The following is a 26,306-nucleotide window of genomic DNA, read 5'->3' as shown; positions in this document are numbered from 1 at the left end:
TTTGTTGACATTTCCCCTAAAATGCATGTGTATTTATTTTCTTTGTTGATATCATTTCATCTGTTAGTTCTTACATATTAACCTTTCAGTTGAAAGGGTTTTAAAACAAAAATATTTAATCACTGATTCTGTCCTTAAGCAAAACATATGTCAACAAAAAGAACAAGTGAGGGAGAAAGAAATGTGAAGAAGAAAATATTGATAAAAGTACAAACAAAATTCTGCTTAAGTATTCTTTATCCATGTGAAAGGTGACTGACTGAAAAGAGTATTTTTGGTTTGTATTAAGTATTATTATTTGAAGTTTTCAAAAATTCCCCCAAATTTGACATACCCATATAAATATAAACGGAAGATAAAGCCAAATATAATGTTTTAAAGTATAGACTGAAATCAACTATAGTTAAAAAATGGGAGAAAAAGATTTTTACAACCTATTAGATTATGCACCATTTGCTTTTTTTAAAATGCGCAAGCACAACTTCTACTTACACATCTCCGAAGATATTTTAGTTGGGGTGAAAAATGTTAGATTCTGCTGTTCTGGCTATTTATCTTTAGGAGAAAGAAGGCTTTTTAACAAAAGAAGTTTAGAGAGAAGCACTAATCAATTTAAAGTTATAAAGTTATAACTAATTATTTTAATATGTGAACACCTATAAACCTGGTCACTAAAAATCTAGTCACTCAATTAGACTTCAAAAATGACTCTCTGAATATATGGCATTGTGTAAATGACCATTGGTCAGAGACAGCGAAAGTTATTCATTTTAATTTAAAAATAAAATTTCTTATTTCAACATTTCTGCTTTGCAAGAGTATAGAAAAAGAACAACCAAAGAAAGACGGTACTGCTTCATTTACTTTATCAATTACAGCTTAGTGATAGAACATTGTAAGTACAATGTATTAGAGAAAATAATGCTGTGATTTTTGTATCTATATCAAAACCTACAAAAGAGAAAACAGAATTATTTAAATATGGCAATGAATGGAACTTACATAAGTCGATGTTTCCAAGCTATCTGTGTTGACCAGTACTGGAGGAGGATTTGCCTTAGAGAAAGAATTGTAAATGTGTTAGGCTTAACAGGAAAATTGACACATTACATAATAATGTTCACAAATGTTAGAAGCATATGAAAGATTTGCTATTTCTTAAAGTATAATTTTATATGAACTTTACATATGTTAAACTATGTAGCCAGTTTCTAGCACCAATGGAAAGATTTAGGTATAGGCAGTTGTTATAATTGCTTTTGAGAAATAAGTTCTTATTTCTGCTAAAACAGACACAATTTTCTTAAGATTTGCAAAGAAGTTCACCAGCCTTCTCAAAAAATCCACAAATATTCTCTAGCATAACAAACAACTCTTCCCAAATAGCTTAGAAATCATTTGCTTTTCTAGTCTCAAGGATCCCATGAAGATTCCAATCATTTTATCACCCAGAAAAAAAATTCTGTCCCACACTGAACTGTGTTTAAACACTGGAATAAAAAAAAAAAAAAAAAGCCATACAAAGAAATCAATCGCAAACTTTTAGAATACTGGAAACACACTCAACGTAAAAGACCTCAATTGTTATCAACTGCAATTACTGCTTTCCATGTGTTATTCTAGACCACTCACAGAATAACTAGTGGTCAAAAAACCCCACAAAAAAAACAAAAAAAAACCCACAAAAAAACAAAAACAAAAAAGCCAAGTAGAATAACATAGGTCTAATTAAGTTTGGAATGAGAAAAGCTTGGCTTTCTGCTTAAGTTGAAAAGTGTTTATTATGTAGGTGCAATAAAATTTAAAGAATAAAATGCAATTAATACCAAATGAAAAACAGACCAGAATATACTAGAAAACTGATGTGATTCCTCTTAAAATTATCTTTCTTCTGCATATTTAAGAGTATAAAATTACCAAGTCAAATGACATCTTCAGAGAATCAAAAAGATGACTATCCTTTAAATACATTTTAAGAGATGTGTTTAAACATTCACAGTTCTTCTACTCTAACTAAAGAATTACAAAAAAAGGTTGTATGAAAGAAACATAATACACAAAATAACCGTTTTCTTCCAAGTGTATGGGCTTTTCTAAAAGGTGAATGAATATTCAGCGTTCAAATGTTTTACATTATTTTCAGCAAAGTACTAGATCTGGATGATCATATGATAAAATGCTTAAAGACAACACCATTGCATGCTTAAATAATTGTACAGTATGCATCTCAGCTACATGAAGCAGCAAGTTAAAAATGAGTAGGGACAAGGATTTACTGTACAGCACAGGGAACTATATTCAGTATCTTGTAATAACCTATAATGGAAAATAATCTGAAAAAATGTATATAACTGAATCACTTTGCTGTACACCTGAAACAATAAAAAATACCCTGAAAAAAACAAACAAAATGAGTAGGGAATACTTTATTAAATATAAACATGATACTAACTACTTTATGTGTAGTCCTACCTTTGACTACAATAGTCTGTTTTCGAATGATTCAGTGAAAAGCAAACCTAATAGGTAAAAATACTATTTGTGAGAATGATATTTAAGCAAAGCTAGTCAACTAACAGACATTTGAGATTTTATGAACATTTGAAATTATTCATTTCCCAATGACTACTGACAATTCTCAAATTGATATTTTAATTCATTAAAAAATTAATGGTACTTCACCTTTTTTGCTTAAGAAATTACAGAGGAGGGCAAGAAAGAACAAGGCTATTTAAAGTTACAAAAGAAGTTACATTCTTCAAAAATTATGGCAAGAAAACCATCTGGTTCTCTCTGCTCATTTATTACCAAAAATATAGTGGAAAAAGTTGTTTATTACCAAAATCTAACTTATACCAAAATTATCACAACACTAGCTGTTCATGACCACCAACTCATCATCACTGTAGGTAAGTTATCTTTTGGTTCTAGTCATATAAAAAGTCTAACTGATATTGAAATACATACAAACCAAACTATATAAAGGGTTAAATTTACTTCAAAATAAAATAATGACAATGAGAGATCAGGAGAAGGAGGGGCTATGGATCATATAAGAGTACATGAATTGAGGATTGTTGTAGCTGGGTGATGAGTATACATGGGAGTTCACTGTACTACTCCCTTTATGTCTGAGCATTTTTGAAGTTTTTCATAATATACAGCAAAACAATTATATTGAGTCAAGTACTCAGTTTGTAAGAGGTTAATAACTAATACAGTTGTGAAATATAGGTTAGAGTTGCTATTAAGATATTAGCATTCCCATCATAAAATTAATTTCAATTTTAAAGTTCAGTTCTGAATAAAGAATAATACAGACTAGTAAAAATAATTTGTAATTTTGACTTAATGAATATGATTAGATAATTAATATAGGTACAATAAGTTTATTTGTAGATGTATCTTAGAATTAATGAGTGAATGATCACACCTGAAGGGAAAGCATGGGAATAAAGGACTTGAAATTGAACAAAAACTGGGAATGTTCACAATGAGGATTAAGCAAGAATTTCATTCAAAACTAATGTCAAGATAAGACAACCTAGCAATTTGAAAAAGACATATCACAAAATATAGTCTAAAATAAGCCTACGTAAATGAAGCTCAAGAGGCATGATTTGACGGCCTCAAGTTTAAGCCGCCTAAAATAATGATAAAAATATTTAAGACTGTGTTAGCAGGTAGAGAATTAAAACATTACCTTAAAATTTACCCTTACTAACTTGAGATTTTCTAAATTCTTATATTACAGAATACAGAAATGGTATCTGACAAAGTAGTACTCCATTCCTCTCAAATTTGGAGGTGGTGGGAATGAGGTAGCACAATGGGCTTGGAGGGTATGATATACAACTCAGAAAGACACAATAACCTAGCACCAAAGCCAGAACAGGTACTTCTGAAGGAAGAGATAGAGAAAAATTTGGCCATGGAATTTGCTACTTTCAGATAGCTGAAGTAGAGAGCACTAAAATAAAAAACAGTAGCAAATCTGGATAGTTTAAGACCTCAGGATCTGTATCTAGGACAGGGGATAGCAGAATAGCTATAACTATTATAGCTATAATAGTATATATTATATATATATACTAATATGAATAATTTGAAGTAAATTTAACCCTTTATATAGTTTGGTTTGTATGTATTTCAATATCAGTTAGACTTTTTATATGACTAATATACTAATATATATTATATATATATATATACTAATATATATAATAGCTATAACATGAAATTATCAGCTTTGCTTAGGGAGGAAATCAAACAACAGCAACAAGACTTGAGAATAATCTATGTGAAAGTTACTTCAAATGAAGAAAAAAAACCCTTCCCTGCACCTCACTTTAAGTGACACTTATCAAAAGACATGGTTCTAGATCTCTCTCTACCCTCACTCTACCATTCAATGACTTTGAATATACAGATAAATCACAAGTGTTATTCAAACTTATTTTTTCCATCTGTAAAGAGACATACCTTTACCCAAGAGGACTGTGTGAGGACTTAGTGAAGTAATATAAAAAAAAAATGTGTTGTAAACCACAGAAACCTATTGCTAATCCATTATTATTTACTAGCAATATATACCATTGTGTATGTTTCAACTTAGACAATAATGAAGTCCTATAATTCACTTAGAAATGGGGGGTGATTAGTAAGGGGGCAGGGATATACCAGAAAGAGAAACTTAACAAACCCCTAAAGAATATGACCCATGAATTAATAACAAGACTTAAGAAACATAATTTTGCTCATCCAACTTTTACTATTTTATTTCATTAATAAAGGGCCTCATAGGGTCTGCTGCTGTTAACACACTGCAGCATCCTTACACACTTTCAGAGCACAATATTACATCTTAAAAATTTTGTGTTAAACTAATTCTAAGATCCAGTTATTTAAAAACAGGCCAAAATTAGGAGTTTAGAAAATGCTTTTATGCTGTATACTATATTTCTCCTTCTTAGCATGTATCAAAGTTTCATTATATTATTGGCTTAGTGTCTCTTTCTCCCCTACTAAATTATAAAAAAAATGTTTTTCAAACACAGAACTCACAAACACCCCAGAGAATACATCTTGGCTTCTAATTTGAGACACACTGCATTAAAAGTTAAATGTTATCACTTCAGTGATCACTGTAAGTTAAAGTGATTGTAAAAACAAATAGGGTGAATTCTGGGAAGATGGCAACACAAGAAGTCCCACAATTTTGTCTCTCCACCTAGATAACAACTGCACTGGCAAAAACGCAACTGCCAGTGTGATGTAACTATTTTGGAATTCTAGTCTATTGAAGGCTTACAACTTCCAGGGTAAGTATTCTATGGCAAACTGTGGTTAATCCAGTCAATTTCAGTTCTTAGCACAGTAGCAGCTACCCAACTCCCACCCCTCTTAAGTGTTCCTGGAGCAGCTGGCACAAAGCCTGCACAAACCGGGGTGGGGATGGGGGTGGGCAGCAAAAAAACACCCTGTCCTCCAAATATAGGGAATCTGTGCTCTTACTGCTGCTTCTGATCATGGAGGTGCAAAGAGGCAGTGGCCATTGTTGCTGAACCTCCCCCAATTGATGTAAATCTCTCTCTCTCTGACTGAAGTGACTCCCAAGAGATTTGAAGGGCAAGTGTCTCCTTCCACAATTTCATTTTTCTCTTTTTCCCCTTTTGAGAGCCAGACATTGAAGATTAGAATATTCAAAAGCAACCACATATATGAGGGAAATTAGAAAATCACTGCGTATGCCTGGGGAAGGTACAGGCATAGAAAAAATCTGCGAAGATCTTAAAGTTATACCATAGGCTGATTTTTAGCACAGAGGTAGCCTACAGCAATCAAAAAACCAAAAATCAAAAAACCCAGCAAACCCTAGGAAAGGGTAGAATCAGGTTTCCAGAGAAATCATAAGATTCAAACGTCCAATTTTCAGCAACAAAAAAATCACAAGGCATGCAAAGAAACAGGAACATATGGTCCATTCAAAGGAGAGAGAGAGAGGAAAAAAGAAACTGTCTCTGAAAAAGAGCTGGTGGCATATCTATTAGACAAAGGATTTAAAACAACCACCTTAAAGATATCCAAAGAACTAAAAGACAAGGTGGACAAAGTCAAGAAAATGATGTATGAACTAAATGGAGATAAGAGATAGAAAACCTAAAGAGAAACCAAAAGGAAATTCTGAAGCTGAAAAGTACAATAACTGAAATGAAAAATTCACTAGAGCAGACTGGAACACGCAGAAGAATCAGCAAACTTGAAGACAGGACGACGTAAATTATTAAGTCTGAAAACAGAAAGGCTGAAGAAAAGTGACCAGAGTCTAAGAGACTTGTGGGCCATCATTAAGTGGACCAACACACACATTGTGGGAGTCCAAGAAAAAGAAGAGAGAGATAAAGGGGCAGAGAAAATATCTGAAGAAATAATGGCTAAAATATTCCCAAATTTGATGAAAGACATGAATATAAACATCCAAGAAGCTCAACAAACTCAAGGTAGGATTAACTCAAAGAGATTCACACTCAGACACACTATAATCAAACTCCTGGAAGACAACGACAGGGAGAATTTTGAAAGCAGCATGAAAAAGTGACTCAATATACAAGGGATCCTCAGTAATATTAATAGATTTTTCATCAGAATTCTGGAGGTCAGGAAGCAGTGGGCTGGTTATTCAAAGTGCTAACAGAAAAACACTGCCAACCAAGAACCTTGTATCCGGCAAAATTATCCTTCAAATATGAGGGAGAAATTAAGACATTCCCAGATAAACAAAAGCTGAAGGAGATCCTTACCAATAGACTGGCCCTGAAAGGAATGCTAAAGGGAATCCTGCAGGTTGAAATGAAAGGACACAGGATAGCAACTTGAGGTGTTTGGAGAAATAAAGATCTTGGTAAGGATAAATACAAAAAAACTCTTATTATTTTAATAGTGTTTTGTAACATCACTTTTTGTTATCTACATGATTTAAGACACTAATATTTTTAAAATTATATTTAAAAAATTAGTCTAAAAGCTACTTCTTAGTACAGAAGTGAAGTCAACATTAGTAAATAACTAAAATCAATTACTAGTCCAGAAGCTAGTATTATAGTAACTTTGCTTTGTAATTCCACATTTGTTTTCTACATAATTTAAAAGATGAATGCATTTAAAAATTGTTAATTTATGTTTTTGTACATACAATGTATAAAGTTATAATTCTGTGACATCAACAACTGAAACGGGTGGGGATGGCACTGTTAAAAGGAACAGAGTTTTTGTATATTGTTGAAGTTAAGCTGGTTTAAATTCAAATTAGAGTGTTATAACTTTGGGATGTTAAATGTAATCCCCATGGTAACCACAGAGGAAATAGCTAAAGAATATACACAAAAGGAAATGGGAAAGGAATTTAAACATTTCACTACCAAAAAATCAACCAAACAAAAAATAAGACACTAATGCAGGAAATAAGGTACAAAAAACCTATAATGAATACAGAAAACAAATAGCAAAATGACAGAAGTCTCTCCTTATCAGTAATTACTTTAAATGTAAATTGATTAAACTCTCCAATTAAAAAAAAAAAACAGCAGAATGGATAAAAACACATGACCCAACTCTATGTTGTCTACAAGAGACTCCGTTGAGATCCAAAGACACAAACAGATTGAAAGTGACAAAGACACAAACAGATTGAAAAAGATATTCCATGCAAATAGTAACCAAAAGATAGTAGGAGTGACTATACTAACATTAGACAAAATAGAATTTAAATTTTAAAAAGTTACAAGAGACAAAGGACATTATATATTAATAAAAGGTTCAAAACAGCAAGAAGATATAACAATTACTAACATTTATGTACCTAGTGACAGACCATCAGAATCTATGAAACAAAAAATGACAGAATTAAAGAGAATAGACAGTTCTACAATAATAGTTGGAGATTTCAATGCCCACTCAAAATAATGTGTAAAATAACCAGACAAAAGATAAGTATGGAAAAAGATGACTTAAACGACACAATAAACCATCCTGACCTGACATATTTAGAACATTCTGTCCAACAACAGGATACATTCTTCTCAAGTGCACTTGGGTCATTTTCCAGAATACACCATATATTAGGCCACAAATTAAGTCTCAATAGATTTAGAAAGTCATCATACAAAGTATCTTTTATGGCCAAAATGGATGAAGATAGTAAGCAATAATAGAAGCAAACTAGAAAATTCACCAAGCTGTGGAAATTAAACAACATACTCTTAACCACTGAATCAAAGAAGAAGTAGAAAAGCAAACTGGAAAAGACATAAAGAGATGAATGAAAATGAAAACACAACATACCAAAGCTTATGAGACACAGCAAAAGCAGTGGTAAGGGGGAAGTTTACAACTACACGTTTACCTTAAAAAACAAGAAAGACCTCAAGTCAACAAACTGAACTTTACAAATTAAGGAACTAGAAAAAGAAGAACAAACTAAACCCAAAGTTAGTACAAGGAAGGAAATAATAAAAATTAGAGCAGAGATAAGTAAAATAGAGAATAGAAAAATGATAGAGAAAAAAGACCAACAGTTGTTTTTTGAAAAGATCAACAAACTGAAAAACTTTTAGTTAGATGGACTAAGGAAAAAAGAGAGAAGACTAAATTACTAAAATCAGAAATGAACATTATTACTAATTCTACAGAAATAAAAAGGACTATAAGAGTATTATGAGCAAATGTAAGCCAACAAATTGGATAACCTACACAAAATGGACAAACTCCTACCAAGGCTGAATCATGGAGAAAATTTAAATAGACTTTATAATTAATAAGGAGATTGAATCAGTAATCAAAAATCTCCTGACAAAAGCCCTTGAAATCTGATTGCTTTCCTGGTGAATTCTACCAAACATCTGAAGAACTAACATCAATTTTTCTCAAACCTTGCCCAAAAATTGAAGAGGAAGGTACATTCCCTAATTCATCCTATGAGCCAGCATTACCCTGATACTAAGGTCAAAGGCAAGGACACTATAAGAAAACTGCAGACAAATATCCCTTATGAACATTGATCCAAAATTCTCAACAAAAACTGAATTCAGCATCATATTAAGAAGATTATATACCATGACCAAGTGGGATTTATTCCTGGAATGGAAGGATGATTCAACATATGAAAACTGATCAATGTAATACACCACATCAACAGAATGAAGGAAAAAAACAACACAATCACCTCAATCGATGCAGGAAGTATTTGACAGTATTCAACATTCTTTCATGATAAAAATGTTTAACAAACTAAGAATATAAGGAAATCATCGCAGCATAATAAAGGTCGCATATGAAAAACCTACAGCAAACATCATACTTTCATGGTGAAAGACTGAAAGCTTTCCCTCTAAGATCAGGAACAAGTCAAGCTGGCCCACTTTCACCACTTCTATCCAACACAGTATTAAAAATCAGTCAATTAGACAAATAAGAAAAAAAAATGACATTCAAATGAGAAAGAAGGAAAATTATGTGTCTTCAGATAATATGATCATACATGTAGAAAACCCTAAAGAAACCACACAAAAACCTGTTAGAACTAATAAACTTAGCAAAGTAGCAGGATATGGTCTACACACAAAAATCAGTTGCATTCCTATACACAATCTGGAAAGAAAATTACAAAAACAATTCCATTTACAACAGCATCAAAAAGAATAAAATAATTAGGAATGAACTTAGCCAATGAGGTGAAAGATTTGTGCACTGAAAACTATAACGTTGCTGAAAGAAATTAAAGACAACAGAAATAAATGGAAACACATTCCCTGTTCATGACATCTTAATACTGTTAAGATGTCAATACTACCCAAAGCAATTTACAGATTTCATCCAATCCCAATCAAAATTCCAATGATGTTTTCTGCAGAAATAGAAAAACCCAACCTAAAATTCATATGGAATCTCAAGGGATCTGAATAGACAAAATAATTCTAAAAAGGACAAAGCTGGAGGACTCATACTTTCTCATTTCAAAACTTACTACAAAGCTACAGTACTCAAAAGTATGGTACTGACATAAAGACAGACATATACCGATGGAATTGAATAGAGACTGCAGAAATAAACCCTCACATATATAGTCAAATTGCTTTCAACAAGGGTGCTAAGACCATTCAATGGGGACAAGATAGTCTTTTCAACAAATGGTGCTGGGAAAACTGGATATCCAAATGCAAAAGACTGAATTTGGACCCTTACTTAACATCATATACAAAAATTAATTTAAAACGGACCCGTGACCTAAATAAAAGACCTAAAAAACTATAAAACTCTAAGAAGAAAACAGAGGGTAAAAGCTTCAGGACACTGCATTTGGTAGTGATTCACTGGATATAACACTAAAGGCACAGGCAACAGAAGAAAATATAGACAATTTGGACTTCCTAAAAATTAAAAATTTTGTGCATCAAATGACACCATCCACAAATTAAAAAGGCAACCCACAGAATGGGAGAAAATATTTGCAAATCATATATCTGATAAGGAACTAATATCCAGAATATATAAAGAACTCCTAAAACTCAATTAAAAAAACTGCAATGCAATTCAAAAATGGGTAAAGGACTTCAATAGACATTTCTCCATAGAAGATATGCAAATGGCCAATAAGCACATGAAAAGATGTTCAACATCACTAATCATTTGGGAGCTGCAAATCAAAACTACAATGAGATACCACCTCATACCCATCAGGCTGGCTACCATCATGAAAAGAGAATATAAGGAGTGTTGGTGAGGATGTGGAGAAATTGGAACCATTGTGTTCCGCTGGTGGGAATATACAATGATACAACACTGTGGAAAATAGTATGGTGGTTCCCCTAAAAATTAAAAATTAAGTTACAAAGTGATCCAGTTATTCCACTTTCAGGTATACACTCAAAAGAATTGAAAGCAGGGTCTTGAAGAGGTGTCTGTACACCTGTGTTCACAGTAGCATTATTCACAATAGCTAAAATGTGGAAGCAATTCAAGTTGTTCATTGACAGATGAATGGATAAGCAAGGTCTCATATATTCATAAAATGGGATATTATTTAGCTTTCAAAAGAAGGGAAATTCTGATGCTACATATGCTACAACACAGGTTAACCTTAAGGACATTATACCAAGTGAAATCAGCTAGCCACAAAAAGACAAACACTGTTATGATTTCACTTCCATGAGGTACTTGAGTCAAAACCACAGACACAGAAAGTAGAATGGTAGTTGCCAGGGCCTGGGGGGTAGGGAGGAATGGGGAATTAAGTGTTTAATGGGTACAGAGTTTCAGTTTTGCAAGGTGAAACAAGTTCTGCAGATGGATGATGGTGATGTTTGCACAGCAATATGAATGTACTTAATACCACTGAACTGTAAACTTAAAAATAGTTAAGGTGGTACGTTTTACATTATGTGTATTTGATCACAATAAAAAAAATGGAAAACAAATATATGACCTCAATCTAATTATTAAAATGCATCAAACACAAATTGCGGGATATTCTACAGAACGACTAGCCTGTTCTCTTGTAAAAGGCCACACACATGAAAGACAGATTGTGTAGCTACTTCAGATTAAAGTAGACTCATGAAAACTAACTGTGGTCTTGGATGGGCCAAAGTACCTGTTTTTGTTTTTCATACAAAAAACATTATTAGGGCAACTGGTAAAACAGAACTACAGTGGGTAGTATTATATCAATGTTAATTTTCTGGTTTAGCTCACTGCACTATGGTAATATTTTTGTTCTTTGGAAAAATATTTAATATTGTAAAGTATTAATATTTAGCGGTAAGAGGGGCATGAATAAAACTTCCTTTTAACTGGTTTACAAAAAATAATATTATACTCAATTACAGAAGAACAGAAATGATACAGCAGATGTGGCAGGTAAAAATACTAACAACTGGGAGATGTGGGTCAAAGTATATGGAATTTCTTTGTACAATTCCTGCAACTTTCTGTAAGTCTGAAATGATTTGAAAATAATATAAAAACAAACAAACCAACATAAAACCAACAAAAAAACCCAAAACACAAATAGAACAGTGGCACTGCAGTCAGATATTAGTGTGTGGCTTAAAATGGCTCATCAAGGTAATCCAAGTATACTATTCTATTTAAGATTACTAGTAAAATGAAAATGTATCAAGCCATGCTTTAGATTATACTAATGATCAAATCATTTAAGAGTCAACACTCAGATGTTCTGTGGAACTTGAATTATCCAGAAGCAACAGGATGTTCTATACTGGTTATACCTCTAACGTAAACTACTCTCATGTCATGTGGGAGTTATTTGTTAAGTTGTGATTTGCATAAACAGAGAGTAGGCTCCTAGAGGACAAGAACAATGTTACATTCATCTTAGTATCTACATGATTGGAACAATAACAAATAATTGAACAAAAACTAATCCCTCCAAAGCACCTGTTTGCGTGTGAACAGAGACTTTCACACAGACACACAAAATTAGCTATAAAGCATTTTCAACAATACTTTAATTACCCGATAGCTCCTCACAACTGGTAAAAAAGGAGGTCTAAAGAATCTGGTTTTAAAGCAGAGTATGTATTCTGGGTGTATATTTAATAGGCCAGTATCATAGAGATTAAATGATTTTATCTCCAGAAGGAAGAGCTAGCACCTGTTATATAACTACTATGTGCTCAGTTTCTATGTGGAGAAACTGAGGCTATGAGAAACTGAGTAATGTCCCCACCATCACACAACCAGGCAAGGGTGAGGCCAGGAACTGGTAGGGTCAGGTGTCACTATAAAGTCCAGGTTCTTTCTGCAACTTCAAAAAGTCATTCAATGTATCCTTCTCTGTACCACTCTGAGTAATAAGCATGATAATCCCTACTGCAGAGGGTTATCATAAAATTTAAATGACATGATCAATATAAAAGTACTGTGAAAGTTTGAAGTTCTACAAATAATCAAAGGCAATATTAAAAAAAATTATCATCTACCTATTTGTCCTCAAATCATTTTGAAGTAGTCAGGGAGGCGTCAGCCACCCTTTTTAATAGATGAAGGGAGTAGAAAACTCAGAGAGGTTAAGTAACTTGTTTGAGTCCCAAAGGAGGACTAGAATCTAAATCTTGTATCTTCTGTTTCTATTTCTATTACATCCTGATGCATCTAAAATATAAAGTAGTAGATCTTTAGAAGAAAAATATCTATTTAAAATGTTAAAATCAGGTTATGGATTAGGTGTGGATTTCAAAATTCAATTGGGGACAAATATTTTAATCACTTTTATTAATTTGATAATGCACGTTATACTCAATTACTCAGGCACACACTTACTTATTCTGGAAAATGAGGCACACTCCACAGCCTTCTCACATAAACAACATCAACGGTTAAACTACTCTACTTTTGGACTTTTGTAAGTATATTTAAAACCTAAAATGAGGCTAGGTAAGTATAAATAAGCCTCTTCTGTTCATTTGTTTTTTTAACTTGTTCCTTGGTTTACTGTCTCAAGGAAATATGAAACAACACTAATACAAATAGCCAAGATCATGTGCCAGCTGCACACACACACTCTTATTCTTTCGATCACTGTAAAACATTTCAAGTAAGTACTATCATCTTCAGTGTTACAGATGAGTAAAGAGAAGATCAGTGTTAAGTAAAACTGCTCAGTTACACAGCCAGTTAAGTGGTAGGACTGGAATTCTAAACCAGATCAATCTAAGTTCTTTATTTATAACTACATGGCTATGCAATGCCTCAACAATTTCCAAGTGTAGTGTGATGCTAAGTTAGGGACACTGGAGTAAATAAGTCAGAGCACTCTGAAATGGAAGGACTGGTTCCCTATTGAATATAAGAACAGAAACTATGGGGCTTCCCTGGTGGCGCAGTGGTTAAGAATCCGCTTGCCAATGCAGGGGACACGGGTTCGAGCCCTGGTCCCGGAAGATCCCACATGCCGTGGAGCGGCTGGGCCCGTGAGCCACAATTACTGAGCCTGCGCGTCTGGAGCCTGTGCTCCGCAACAAGAGAGGCCGCGATAGTGAGAGGCCCGCGCACTGCGATGAAGAGTGGCCCCCACTTGCCACAACTGGAGAAAGCCCTCGCACAGAAACGAAGACCCAACACAGCCATAAATAAATTAATTAAAAAAAAAAAAAGAACAGAAACTACTACAAAATTTCAAAGGATTCTAGAAAACTATTTTAACATCAAAACACAAATTGAGGTGACAAGAGTAAAATAAACTTTCAAATGTCCTACTTTAAAAAATATTGTACTACTAAATCCTAGTTACTCCGAAAGGTGTTACATTATTACAATATTACAATAACCCTTTGGCTGCTTATGTAGAATTATATTTTATTTATAAATTCAATTTCTTCTCTGCAGTACAGAGGAACTATCCATCTGGACTTATCTATTCAATTCTTGGTAGTTTTACAATGATTTGACTTTTAATGATTTTCATAAAGGGTCAGAGACTATATAGAAGCAGTAACATAATAACATGGACTGAAGTTTTAGTGTAATACCTATAATTTCCCCTAGAATCCTATTTTGTATAATGTTCTTACTGATTTTCACTTTTTAGGAGAGGGGAAGGGCACAGAGATGTGAACAATCACAGCTGATAACCCATTTTTTCCCACAATAGGACTTACTTTGACACTGTGTTTTCACAGCAAAAACACCATTTTTACTAGATTTCATGCTATAGATCAATAATAATAAAAATACCTAAAGACGCATTTATTTACACTTTAAATGAGGTTGAGATCTTCCACACCAAAGATCACTATTATTATACGTAATAATACTACCATTATTTTAACTTTGGATGACTCTGTTGGCTGGGTAGTTAATGTCTTAATAAGCCATCCCTTGGAACTACTAAGTAAAGCTCTGAAAGCTAAAAATGTTCAGATTCTCTGACATTTGGCTATTGTTTCATTTTATTTTTTGACTGTTATACATTAACTTTAAAAAAAATGAACTTATGATTTTAAAATAGTTTTAGATTTACAGAAAAGTTGCAAAGATACCACGAAGAGTTCCCCATATACTTTGTATACGTTAGCTATTGTTTTAAAATAATAAATGTGAAGTATGTTATCCTGCCCAATGACAGAAAGATGAGTATTTCCAAAGATAAATATATACTAGAAAACAAAATGCTATATATAAAATGGCAGGAGGAAAATTATTTTTATTATCTTTAGAAAATAAACAAAATTTCCCAAAGCAAATAAATTAAAAAACTGTTTCGAACAGATTTACAAGTATAAAAGGCATGATAACAAATCTAAGGCGGTTCAATATGATGAAGTTTAGAATGTATCTTATTTCACAGATAACCTGATAAAATGGCAAATATTAACCCATCTTATATTAAATCCCAGATATTTAACTCCCTAAAAGTACCGTTTGAAGCCCAATGTGAGTTACCAAATCTAACAAAGAAATAGTTAAAATGGTTTGAAAAGAATACAAATGAAACATTAAAAACAAATGAAGTTTTTATAAAGAAAAAAGAAAACTAATAAAAACCTGTGGTATGGTGGGTAGGATGACAGTACTCTCAGCAGGGACTGGCAGGACAGGGATCACAGGGACAGTGGGAGGAGAGGGAGGTACAGCTTCTGTTGGCTAAAAATCATCAACGACAAAACATCAGGAAAAATATCAAATAAAAAGGAAACACATAATAGAAAGTTTTGTCATAAAGATATAGTTTTCAGAAATAACTGAAATAGGTAAAGTAATATATTACTTCAATTTAAATGAGAAAATGCTCAATTATACCACCAATAATAATTTTAATGACTCTGTAGTTAAAACGAGTGACTACTCTTTAGATGTTTAAATGAAAATAATAAAAGATAATGAGTTAACAATACTCCTCCACTGGGAGGCAAGACACTCACTTCATAGACAGATTACAAAATATTTTTGTAGCATTCAGTATATATCTCTGACTACTTTCCTCCTTGCATTCAAGGAATCAAAAGTAATTTCATTAGCCCATGAGGTAGGCAATTGGGGCCTATAAATCCACAAACAGAAGATTCAATGGACTTAAAAACTGAATTTATATCATTTTAAAGAATCTGTGCTGTTAACCTCTACTATCAAGAACTGTAATAACCTGTCTTAAACCTGCCTGTAAAGTCATTAAGTGGGAACTCTAGTGACATAATTTAAACTAAGAAGTTTTGATATTTATACTCAATTACTCTATCAGGCTTAATTACTATTTTAAAAAAAGAGGTAACTGGAACACAGAAAAGGGGTCTTGTAACAAGTCCCAATCTCTATAACCTGGATTAATTCATAAATATTTGCTATACCAATGACATATTCTATATATATAAGAAAAACATTAAAATCAAATCTATAAGAAAACAATGTACATAAGAAGACACTTAAAACAGGAAGAACCAACTGCCACACTTGAAACTATGCTTTTCCTCATTGATAAAGAAATACAAAATAAAATTATAATGTTGACCTTTTGTTGTCAATCAAATCAATCAAGATTTATCAAAAATGTATGGCATCTCTTCAATAATGGTGCTGGGACAACCAGATAGCAACATGCAAAAGAATAAAGTTAAACCACTACCTCACATCCTATATAAAAACTAACTGGAAATTAATCAATGACCTAAATATAAGCATTAAAACCATAAAACTTTTAGAAGAAAACATAGGGATAAATCTTCATGACCTTGGACTTGACAATGGATTCTTAAATATGATATCAAAAGCATAAGTAAAAAAAAAAAATCAATTAGACTTTATCAGAATTAAAACCTTTTGTGCACCAAATGGCATTATCAAGAAAGGGGAAAGACAGCGCATGGAATGGGAGAAAATCTCGTAAATCATACATCTGATGATAGTTTAACATGCAGAATATATAAAGAACTCCTACAACTCACCACAAAAAGACAATTAAAAAATAGGCAAAGGACGTGAACAGACATTTCTCCAAAGAAGATACGCAAATGACCAATAAGCACATGAAAATATACTCAGTATCATCATTCATTAGGGAAATGTAAAGCAAAGTTACAATGATATATCACTTCATACCTACTAGGATGCTGTAATAAAAAAGTGAAAACAAAAAGAGAAAGTTAACAAGTGTTGGCAAGGATGTGCAGAAACTGGAATCCTCAAAAACTGCTGGTGGGAATGCAAAATGGTGCAGTCACTGTGGAAAACAGTTTGGTTTGGCAGTTCTTCAAAAAACTAACCCTAGGATTACCATATGACCCAGCAATTCTACTCCTAGGTAAATACTCAAAAGAACTGAAAAGAGGGACTTGAATACTTTACCCCAGTGTTCAATGATGCATTATTCACAACAGCCAAAAGGTAGAAACAACCCAAGTGTCCATCAGCAGATAAATAGCTACAAGATGTGGTATATTTATACAATGGATATTAATTCAGCCATAAAAAGAGATGAAATTCTGATACATGCTACACATGGATGAATCTTGAAAACATTATAATAAGTGAAATTAACCAGACACCAAAGGTCAATATTGTGTGATTCCACTTATATGAAATATTTAGAATAGGTAAATTCATAAAAAGTAGACTAGAAGTTACCGGGGGCCAGGGAGAGAGGAGCATAAGGAGTTTACTGCTTAAGGGTTACAAAGTAAGTTTGAGATAATGAAAAGGTTTTGGAAATAGTAGATAGTGGTGATGGTTGGGCAACACTGGGAATGCAATTAATGCCACAGAATTGTGCAGTTAAAACTGGTTAAAATGGCAAATGTATTTTACCACAATTAAAAAACTCAAAAAAAATTTAATGCATGGAAACAGGTCCTTTCACAGTGCTGTTGGATATATAACGTCATACAAACTTTATGAAAAGCAATCTAAGTAATTATCTATAGCTTTAAAAATGTTCGAACTCTCTGACTTAGTAATTGTGGAAATCTATCCTAAGGGAATAATTCAAAAAGCAAATGTCTTAACACTCACTATATTCTTTTGAGCATTGTTTATACTTGGGGAAATGTAGGATATCCTAAATATAAGGTGTTGGAATAGCTGAGCAAATAATGATAATTTTATAAGATTAAATATTATGCATCAGTTAACAAGCATCTGTAAGAACAGCCTGTAAGTCATAAAGGACATTGCCTATGACATGACATTAAGTAAAAAAGGGAAGATAAAGCTTTTATTTAAAAAATGGAAAGAAATGTTTGAAAAGTAAACCTCTGAGGGCAGGATTATGAATGGTTTTTCTCCCCTGCCTCTTTATTTCGAATTCTACTTTTCCAGTCGTCAACAATGAATACACAGTGATGCTATAATGCTGGGTGAGGGATGGAAGATCTATTCATATTAAGAGAAAAACAATTATTATGATCTTTTACCATCTCATTCTCTAGAAAATAAACTGAAAATGCGTTTCCCATTAATTGTTCTAAAAGATGCTAACAAATTTCAATGATTTTACAAGACTATTAGAGTTGAAGAAGCTAGGCATCAAGTTTAACCCTTCATTTTACAACTGAGCTAGGCTCACAAAAGGTAACCTGTGAGGAATTAGGAAAAAACTTGCTAGACTACTGTTACCTGGATTTCTTATAACCTGTAGAAAGAGATTTTAAGCCATTAGATTTTGTTTCCTTTTTTTCTTTCTTTTTAATGTTCCCAGTCTAAACCAGTTCCCTGTTTGGGATGATGGAAAAAGTTATGGAGATGGACAACAGTGATGGCTGCACAACACTGTGAATGTATTTAATGACACTGAATTAACTGTACACTTAAGAAAGGTTAAAATGGTAAATTTTGTTATGTATATTTTACCACAATTTTTTAAAAAAAGGACATTAGGAATAAAGCCTCTGTGGGTCTTACTTGGGACTCCAGTCACCAATTATACATTGTTCCTATAGAAAAAAAAATTCGAATTCCATAGTATGAGCTTAAAACAAGTAATTTAAATGTCAACCAATTTTCAATGGAATACTTACAACTTTTTAAAAATGTTTGAAAAACCCAGAGATTCTAACTCCTAATTTATGACAAAGAGAAAAAACTAGTTTTAAAAGAATTTATGTTAAGTGAAATAAGTCAGAGAAAGACAAATACCACATGATCTCACTACAAAATAAAACAAACAAAACAAAATGAAAAGAGACTCATAGATACAGAAAACAAATGTGTGGTTGCCAAAAGGGAGGGAAGCAGTGGGGGGGGCGGGGTGGACGAAAGAGGTGAAGGGAATTAAGAGCTATAAACCTCTAGTTATATAAGTCACAGGGATGTAATATACAGCACAAGAAATAAGGTCAATAATATTGTAATAACTTTGTATGGGGAGAGATGGTTACTAGACTTACGGTGGTGATCATTTCACGATGTACATAAATATCAAATCATTTAGTATACCCGAAACTAACATAATGCTGTACAACAACTATATTTCAATAATTTTAGAAAACTGCTGCTGAATCAACTGGATATACATATGGAAAATGAAATGAACCCTCTTCACTCCCTTACACCATACTTAAAATTAATTCCAGATGGCTTACTGACATAATTAAGAGATGTACAAAAATTAGGTTTCTAGAAGATAGTATTGATAGAATACCATCAGGATCTTGGTGTAGGCAAAGACTTCCTGAATAGGAAAGTACAGGTTGTTGAAGTCGAGCAGGGTGAGGAGAGCCTCTGTGCACAGGGAGTGGAAGGGTGGCAGCAGTCTGGAGCAGGGTGTTGCGGAGTCTGAGCAGGATGAGGAGGGTATCCCACGTGGGCAAGTAGTGGCAGCAGCCTGATGTGCTTTGCTGGATCCCAAGTGTGATGGAGTATCTATGTGGCAGTAGTAGTAGTCTGGCACAAAGTATAGGGACCCCAGTGGAACAAGGTGGGGATATCTCTTGGATCTTGAGCTGGGTGGGAAGGATGTCTACCTAGAGCATCGACAGTGACAGGAGATTGCTTACATACAGGGGATTTTTGATCCAAGGATAAAGGAAGCAAGGTTCCTCACATCAGAGAACGGAGTCACAAATATGGAAAGGGAGAAAATTAGTCTGAAATCTACGGTTTTACACTAGATTTGGAGGCACTGGTATGACTGCATGGTTTTCAATATATATAAATACAGAAATAAATGCATGTGTTTCTATGTACATATATACCCTAGCTCTGTCTACAGAGAAGACCTGGGAGCAGTAACACCTCAATAGCATGAAAATACTTAGCATTCAGATCCTGGTTTATAAATACCCATTCTTTGATTAAAAAAAAAAAAACAAAAGAGGAATCTTTGGAGAAATGGCTGATTCCAGGGCTAGAGTCTAGCAAGTACAATATGAGCCTAGAACATTCTGCTGTTCCAGAAAATAAAGAGGTGCTCAAAGAATAACGAGGGCATGACAAAGGACACTGACAGTCAGCTTGAAGGGCTCTTATCAGTTAGATTGGGAACAATTTGAGACTCAAAATAAATAATGATAATGATGGCATAAATCCCACTGAATTAAACAGGACTCCAAGAGTCTACACTGATATAATTACATAATAATTAAATGAATAGAGAGAAGAGAGAGCATTTCCTTACAGTAGAATGCCAATTAAGAAATGTAGAAGGAATGATGGAGTTACAAAATCATCATTTGGCAACCATCATAGTAATAATTCATTCAAGAAACATCAACAAATGTTAAAACTTCCACTGCTGCTGAATGAACCCTCCATTTCATTCTAGTGGAAGAAAGTTTGAATGTGAGACACACACACACACATACACATATCTCCCCTACAAAGATTAATTACAGTGAAGAAATGTAGCAGACACTATCTTAAAGTTAACATCACCAGGACAAATCAAAATCATATGCTACCTGATAGGATGTAATAAGAATACATCGCTTCTGTGACATTCTTATCAAAGATGCATAACTTGAACATTAAACATAAGACAAACCCAAATTGAGTGACAAACTACAAAATAACTGGCTGTAGTCATCCAAAGTATCAAAGACAAGAAAGTCTAAAGTTTATCATTTTTTTATTTAATTTTTTTAAACAGCTTTGTTAAGGTATAACTGATATACAAAAACTGCACATATTTAATGTATACAATTTGATGAGTTTGGACATACGCATACACCTGTGACACAATCTTCACAATCAAAGTAGGAGACATATCTAACACCTATAAAAGTTTCTTTATGCCTCTTTAATAGGGTCAGCTATTAGCTAATTAATAATCCATTTTAACATAAAAAAGACATAGCTGTATGCTTATATCAAATTTCAAGGCCAAGTACAAAAATTTCCTCCATTAGGCAGTTGCTCTCCAAAACCCTTTATGATAAACTATAAATTCTTTAATACTACATTTAAACCTCACTGTATTACTGGCTCAGAGCCTATTCTAAATCTATTTCCTTTCGATACGATAATCTAGAGGATCTGAATACCATTTTTAAAAAATCCTAAAAAAATGTACACCATCTGAATTCACCCCACTCTCTACAGGGCACTGAGCAAGTACTTTGAAAAAGAACATATGCCCCTGCTTCTTCCTTAAGAAAGGCAAATACTGATGAGAAAGTCTTCAAAACCAAATGGGTACCAACACACACAATTCCCTAGCCACAGCCAATAACCAGTTCAGGTAACAGAATTACAGAACAACAAGTCATTTAGTTCATATGAAACAAAAATACCACGCTAAACAAATAATATCTAATCAAATGAAGGTTGAGTGATGAGGAACAGCATAGATGTTAGATATGATAATACATATGAAGAGACAAGAGGCTATTTTCAGTGCAGGATTGAGAGCATGGTAAAATTCTGGGGAGTTGTATAACAAGATTCTAAATTGGAAAATGGCAAACTTAAGATTCTAATATAAATAATGAGGCAGCAATATACAGTAACCATTATATATGGGTTATTACAGAAAAGAAGGAATTCACCATAAGCATTTTAAACTTGAAAAATCTTACATACATATTTTATTAGACAATATGACTTTTATGCCATCATCCTTCTTCTGCTCCATTTGTATATATCACTCAACAAGATCAGCTTCAACGAGTTTGTTTGTTTTTTTTTTTAATCTTGACCATGTGACTAACAACGGCCTCAGTTGTTTCTATCCATAGCAACACCATGGAATCATTAGCCTCGGAGGCTGCCGTCAGAGACTTGTTTCCATGACAACAGAGGCTATAATATTAACACTGTCTCAAAGAACACTGCAGAAAATTGTAAATTCCCGGAAAGTAACTGGATTGTACATATTTTTAAAGTACTTTTTTAATGCCAGTATCGAATTGACAGCTTTCTGAAAAATGTTTTAACTAATTTTTAGAGATTCTTGTTATTTATTCACAGCTTTACATTTTAAATTTAAGATCTTAAAATTATGAAAGCAGCTTTTAAAAAAATTTTGATAAAAAGTGGTCTGAAACCTCATTAGGTATAGCCACATGCTTAATGTGTACTGCACATCTACATTTATGACTATGTACCTCCCTCTTTCACTTCCATTAATTCAACAATAAATGAAAAACAATATATAAATTGAGTGCCCCTACCTTTAATAAATCTCTTTTTGCTTAAAATAGTTAAAGTGGTTTTTTTCATATGTGCATCTGAATCCTGACTGATACAGGAAGAGACAGAAGGAACAATTAGGAGGCTGCTATGATAATCCAGCTGAGAGGTGATCAGTGGCTTTAACCGAACGACGGTGATGGTGAAAATGGACATGAGTAGTCAAATAAAGATAGATTTTGAATGTAGAATTGGTGTATCTAGTGACTGATGGGAAGTTGGGAGTAAGGACTATTAAGAATAACACCAACAATGGCCACTAAAAAGTATCTTTTACATCATAGTTAGACCCAACCACAATAGATTTACAAGGCTTTCTGAACATATTTTTAAACTCTTTCTCAATTATTTTCTTTTTAATTTTTGGCTGCACACCATGGCATGTGGGACCTTAGTTCCCCAACCAGGGATCAAACCCGCGCCCCCTACATTGGAAGGCGGAGCCTTAACCACTGGACCGCCGGGGAAGTCCCTCTCACTTATTTTCTTGCTTATTAAAATGGTCATCATAGCATAAGATCAAACTCTGAAGAAAGATAACTAATACCATACTACCAGGTAATTAATAATTGTTTACATCTTACATTAACATGTCACATGAATGGGGTAAACTGAGCTTAGAATACACACAAAGATTCAATAAGGTCAAAATAAATTTATACCACATTTATGGAAGATGAAATATATGAAATAGCAACTCTTTTGTTATCAATATCTTAGATAACAAGGAAAAAAAAATTACCCCTATGCCACTGTTGGTCAATAAGGATTTTATTTTGTTTTTGTATGGCACAGTTTAATATTCTTAATCCAAGTTCCTTTGCTTAAATATCTACTATGTGGTAATGAGACATGTTTCTCTGAATAAATGTCAAAGAAGCTATCTAAGAGGGAAAGAGAAACCAGGGGAAAAAACTGCAAGCCTTCTGCATGTTTATAGAAGGATAAAATACAGCACAGTAGATTTATCAAAACTGTTTGGGAATCACTGTATTTAACAGGGGTCCAGTATCTTCAGAATAAAGGTGTTTTTCATTGCTCAGATATGGTTCTCATTTGATTCAAATGCTCTTTTTGCCACAGTTACTCCAAATAAGTACCTTCAAAATAAACTCCGTAACAAGTTATTTGAACCAGCTGTATATGATACCTGTGTCATAATTATCTCAGAAGCAAATAGCAACGATACCAGATACATTTTTTAACAAATACTAAGAGATTAAATATAAATTTTTGATTTTAAAATAACAAAGGGGGGATAGGGAAATAGATCTAGTGATTAACAATCCTAGTATAGAAGCATGGGTACAAATTTGTTAGTTCATACAGACAGAACATCTAGTTTACGGATCTATTTCTGCTTCCAAGATTCATGATAGTTAAGGTATGTCATCCCTTCATTACAAAAAGATGGTGTTTTATCAGCATTCAGCTGATCACTTTGTATTGGTAGAAGGATGAGCCAACAATCACTAAAAATTTCAAGTAAACAGAGATCCAAAACTTGGATTCAAAGATGTGGTTACATAATTAACAAATAGGTATGAAACTACCAACTGCAATATGCTGCCTGCCCCCCACCCCCCAATTTTATCAGACTATGGCTACAGAAACATACACAACCGTGGACTCCATAATGACTAACCTAAAACGGGCCCTTAAATCTTCCTAGTAATCATATATTTACCCTATTCTATTCATTTTTGTACAAGTCCCTAGTGATTCAGGCCGCTGTTACTTTTCTGAAGTCATCTTCTACTATTCTCCTCCCACTCAGCGTTTCAGCCATATTGACCTCTCTACTGTTCTCCAAACACTCTAAATATGCTCTGGCCTCAGAGTCATTTATTCACTCTTCCTCTGCACAGAATGCTCTTGCCCCAGATATCCATATGGCTCAACTCCATAACTTCTTTTATGCGTTTGCTCAAATATCGCCCTCCAGCTGAAGACACTCTTATTCTACTAACCCCACCCCACCCCCACCACACACGCACAAACATACACATTTCCTGTTGCCTTCTCTTTTTACCTTTCCTCCAGCATACTACATATTTTAATTACGTTTGTCATCTGTCTTCCCCCCCTTTAATATAAGCTCTAGAAGAGTGGGGATTCTTGTTTTATTTACTCCTGTATGCCCAGTGCCTAGAATAGTATCTAGCACACAGTATTTAATACACATTTGTTGGACGAATGAAACCATGTGATTGCCAAAAGAGATTGAGTTCATCAGCACTCTAAAATGATAAAGTGACTCGGAATGGATTGTGTACATCCTCCCTCCCCATGCCATACACATAGCAGATACTGCTAAAAGATTCTGTGTGGTTGGGAGGTCACTACCAATCAGAAAGTTTTCAAGATGTTCTACCATTTGATGACCTTAGAAGTTTCAAAATACAAAAATGTCAGAAAATTGCCAGTTTCATGTTCTCTATCTAGCAACAGCTAATTGCCTAATAATATCCCAACTGAAAATAAACATGTCTTGGTGAAGAACACTTGACCAAAAGATTTTTACCTCTTTCCTTTTTAAGCTGCATTAGAAAGTAAATATCACTGACAGCTCATATTTTAAACCTGTGGTGCCCTTACTGCAAACTTCTGGGTTCTACTAACCTTAACTTGGTCCCTAGGTCCCACCTCAGAGGTTAGCTGCTTCTCTGTTTTACCTTGGTGTTCCATGTTTCCTTCTCAGTTTCCTTTTTAACACCGACCCCCCCCCCCGCCATATTACATTTTCCCTGTTAAAATAATTACTGTGGTTTCTCTTTTCCTGGCTGGACCCAGTCAAGGTTACCAATCTTTTTGTTAAACCATAATTCTTCATCATTCTGTAATGAGGTTGCTTCTCCATATCTCCAGATTCCTCACTTAAAAGGCCAGAATATTTTGTGGGACCAATAATGAATGGTGGTCGTGAAAGTGGTGATAAAGATGATGATGATGATGATAGGTACTTTACTGATGTCAGATATTATAATAAGGGCTTCGCATGTTTGTCCCATTAATTTTCACTAGATCTTAATCCCTGTTTTCTGCAGGTGGAAGAAAGAGACTCAGAATTTAGGTTATTTGCCCAAGGTGCTACAGCCAATAAATACAATAGAGATTTAAACCCAGGCCATCATCCTCTAAAGATAGCATTCTCAACTACTATACTACACTGTCTCTTCAAAATAGTTCAAAAAGAGCTTTATTTCGTCTTTACTGTTGCTATTGTATTTTACTGCAAAGACAATATATAATATCCCAGGAAACAGAATATTTCATCAATCCTTAGGTCAAGGGTTAGCAAACTTTTTCCATAAAGGGTCGGGTAATAAATATTTTAGACTTTAAGGGCCATGTAGTTTCGGTTGCAACTACGCAACTGTGCTGTAGCAGCTTGAAAGTAGCCAAATGCAATTCATAAATGGGCATGGCTGTGTTCCAATAAAACTTTATTTACACAAACAGGTCGCAGGCTGGATTTGGCCTACAGGCTGTAGTATGCTGACTCCGCTTTAGGTGATTTTAAAAAAGAAAAAAAGGCTGATTAGGTCATGAAGAGAACAGAATATAACTTCGAGACACCTATATTAGTTTTTACTAACTATAGTTGGTTTAATTCTCTTGTAGTGCTTAACCTATGATAATAAAAACAAGCAACTGCTCCCCCAAAAAAGGGA

At 33.7% G+C, this 26,306-nt stretch overlaps 1 protein-coding gene across 10 annotated transcripts in view; it reads right to left on the bottom strand.

Moving 5' to 3' along the window:
- Positions 1 to 26,306, bottom strand: part of DLG1 (discs large MAGUK scaffold protein 1) — a 288,055-nt gene that overhangs the window by 134,164 nt on the left and 127,585 nt on the right. For 7 of the 10 annotated variants that reach the window (XM_059920818.1, XM_059920814.1, XM_059920819.1 and 4 more), the window contains 2 exons: positions 15,562 to 15,660; positions 1,003 to 1,056 (listed from right to left, as the gene is read on the bottom strand). In XM_059920818.1, coding sequence (XP_059776801.1) covers positions 1,003 to 1,056; positions 15,562 to 15,660 — 153 coding nt within the window. The remainder of the gene's footprint in view (positions 1 to 1,002; positions 1,057 to 15,561; positions 15,661 to 26,306) is intronic. The other 3 variants (XM_059920820.1, XM_059920821.1, XM_059920822.1) reach the window with 1 other exon arrangement.

Source organism: Balaenoptera ricei, chromosome 4, assembly GCF_028023285.1.
Source record: "Balaenoptera ricei isolate mBalRic1 chromosome 4, mBalRic1.hap2, whole genome shotgun sequence".
In the NCBI taxonomy this organism is placed as follows: Eukaryota; Metazoa; Chordata; class Mammalia; order Artiodactyla; family Balaenopteridae; genus Balaenoptera; species Balaenoptera ricei.
This window is presented reverse-complemented; position numbering and strand designations above follow the sequence as displayed.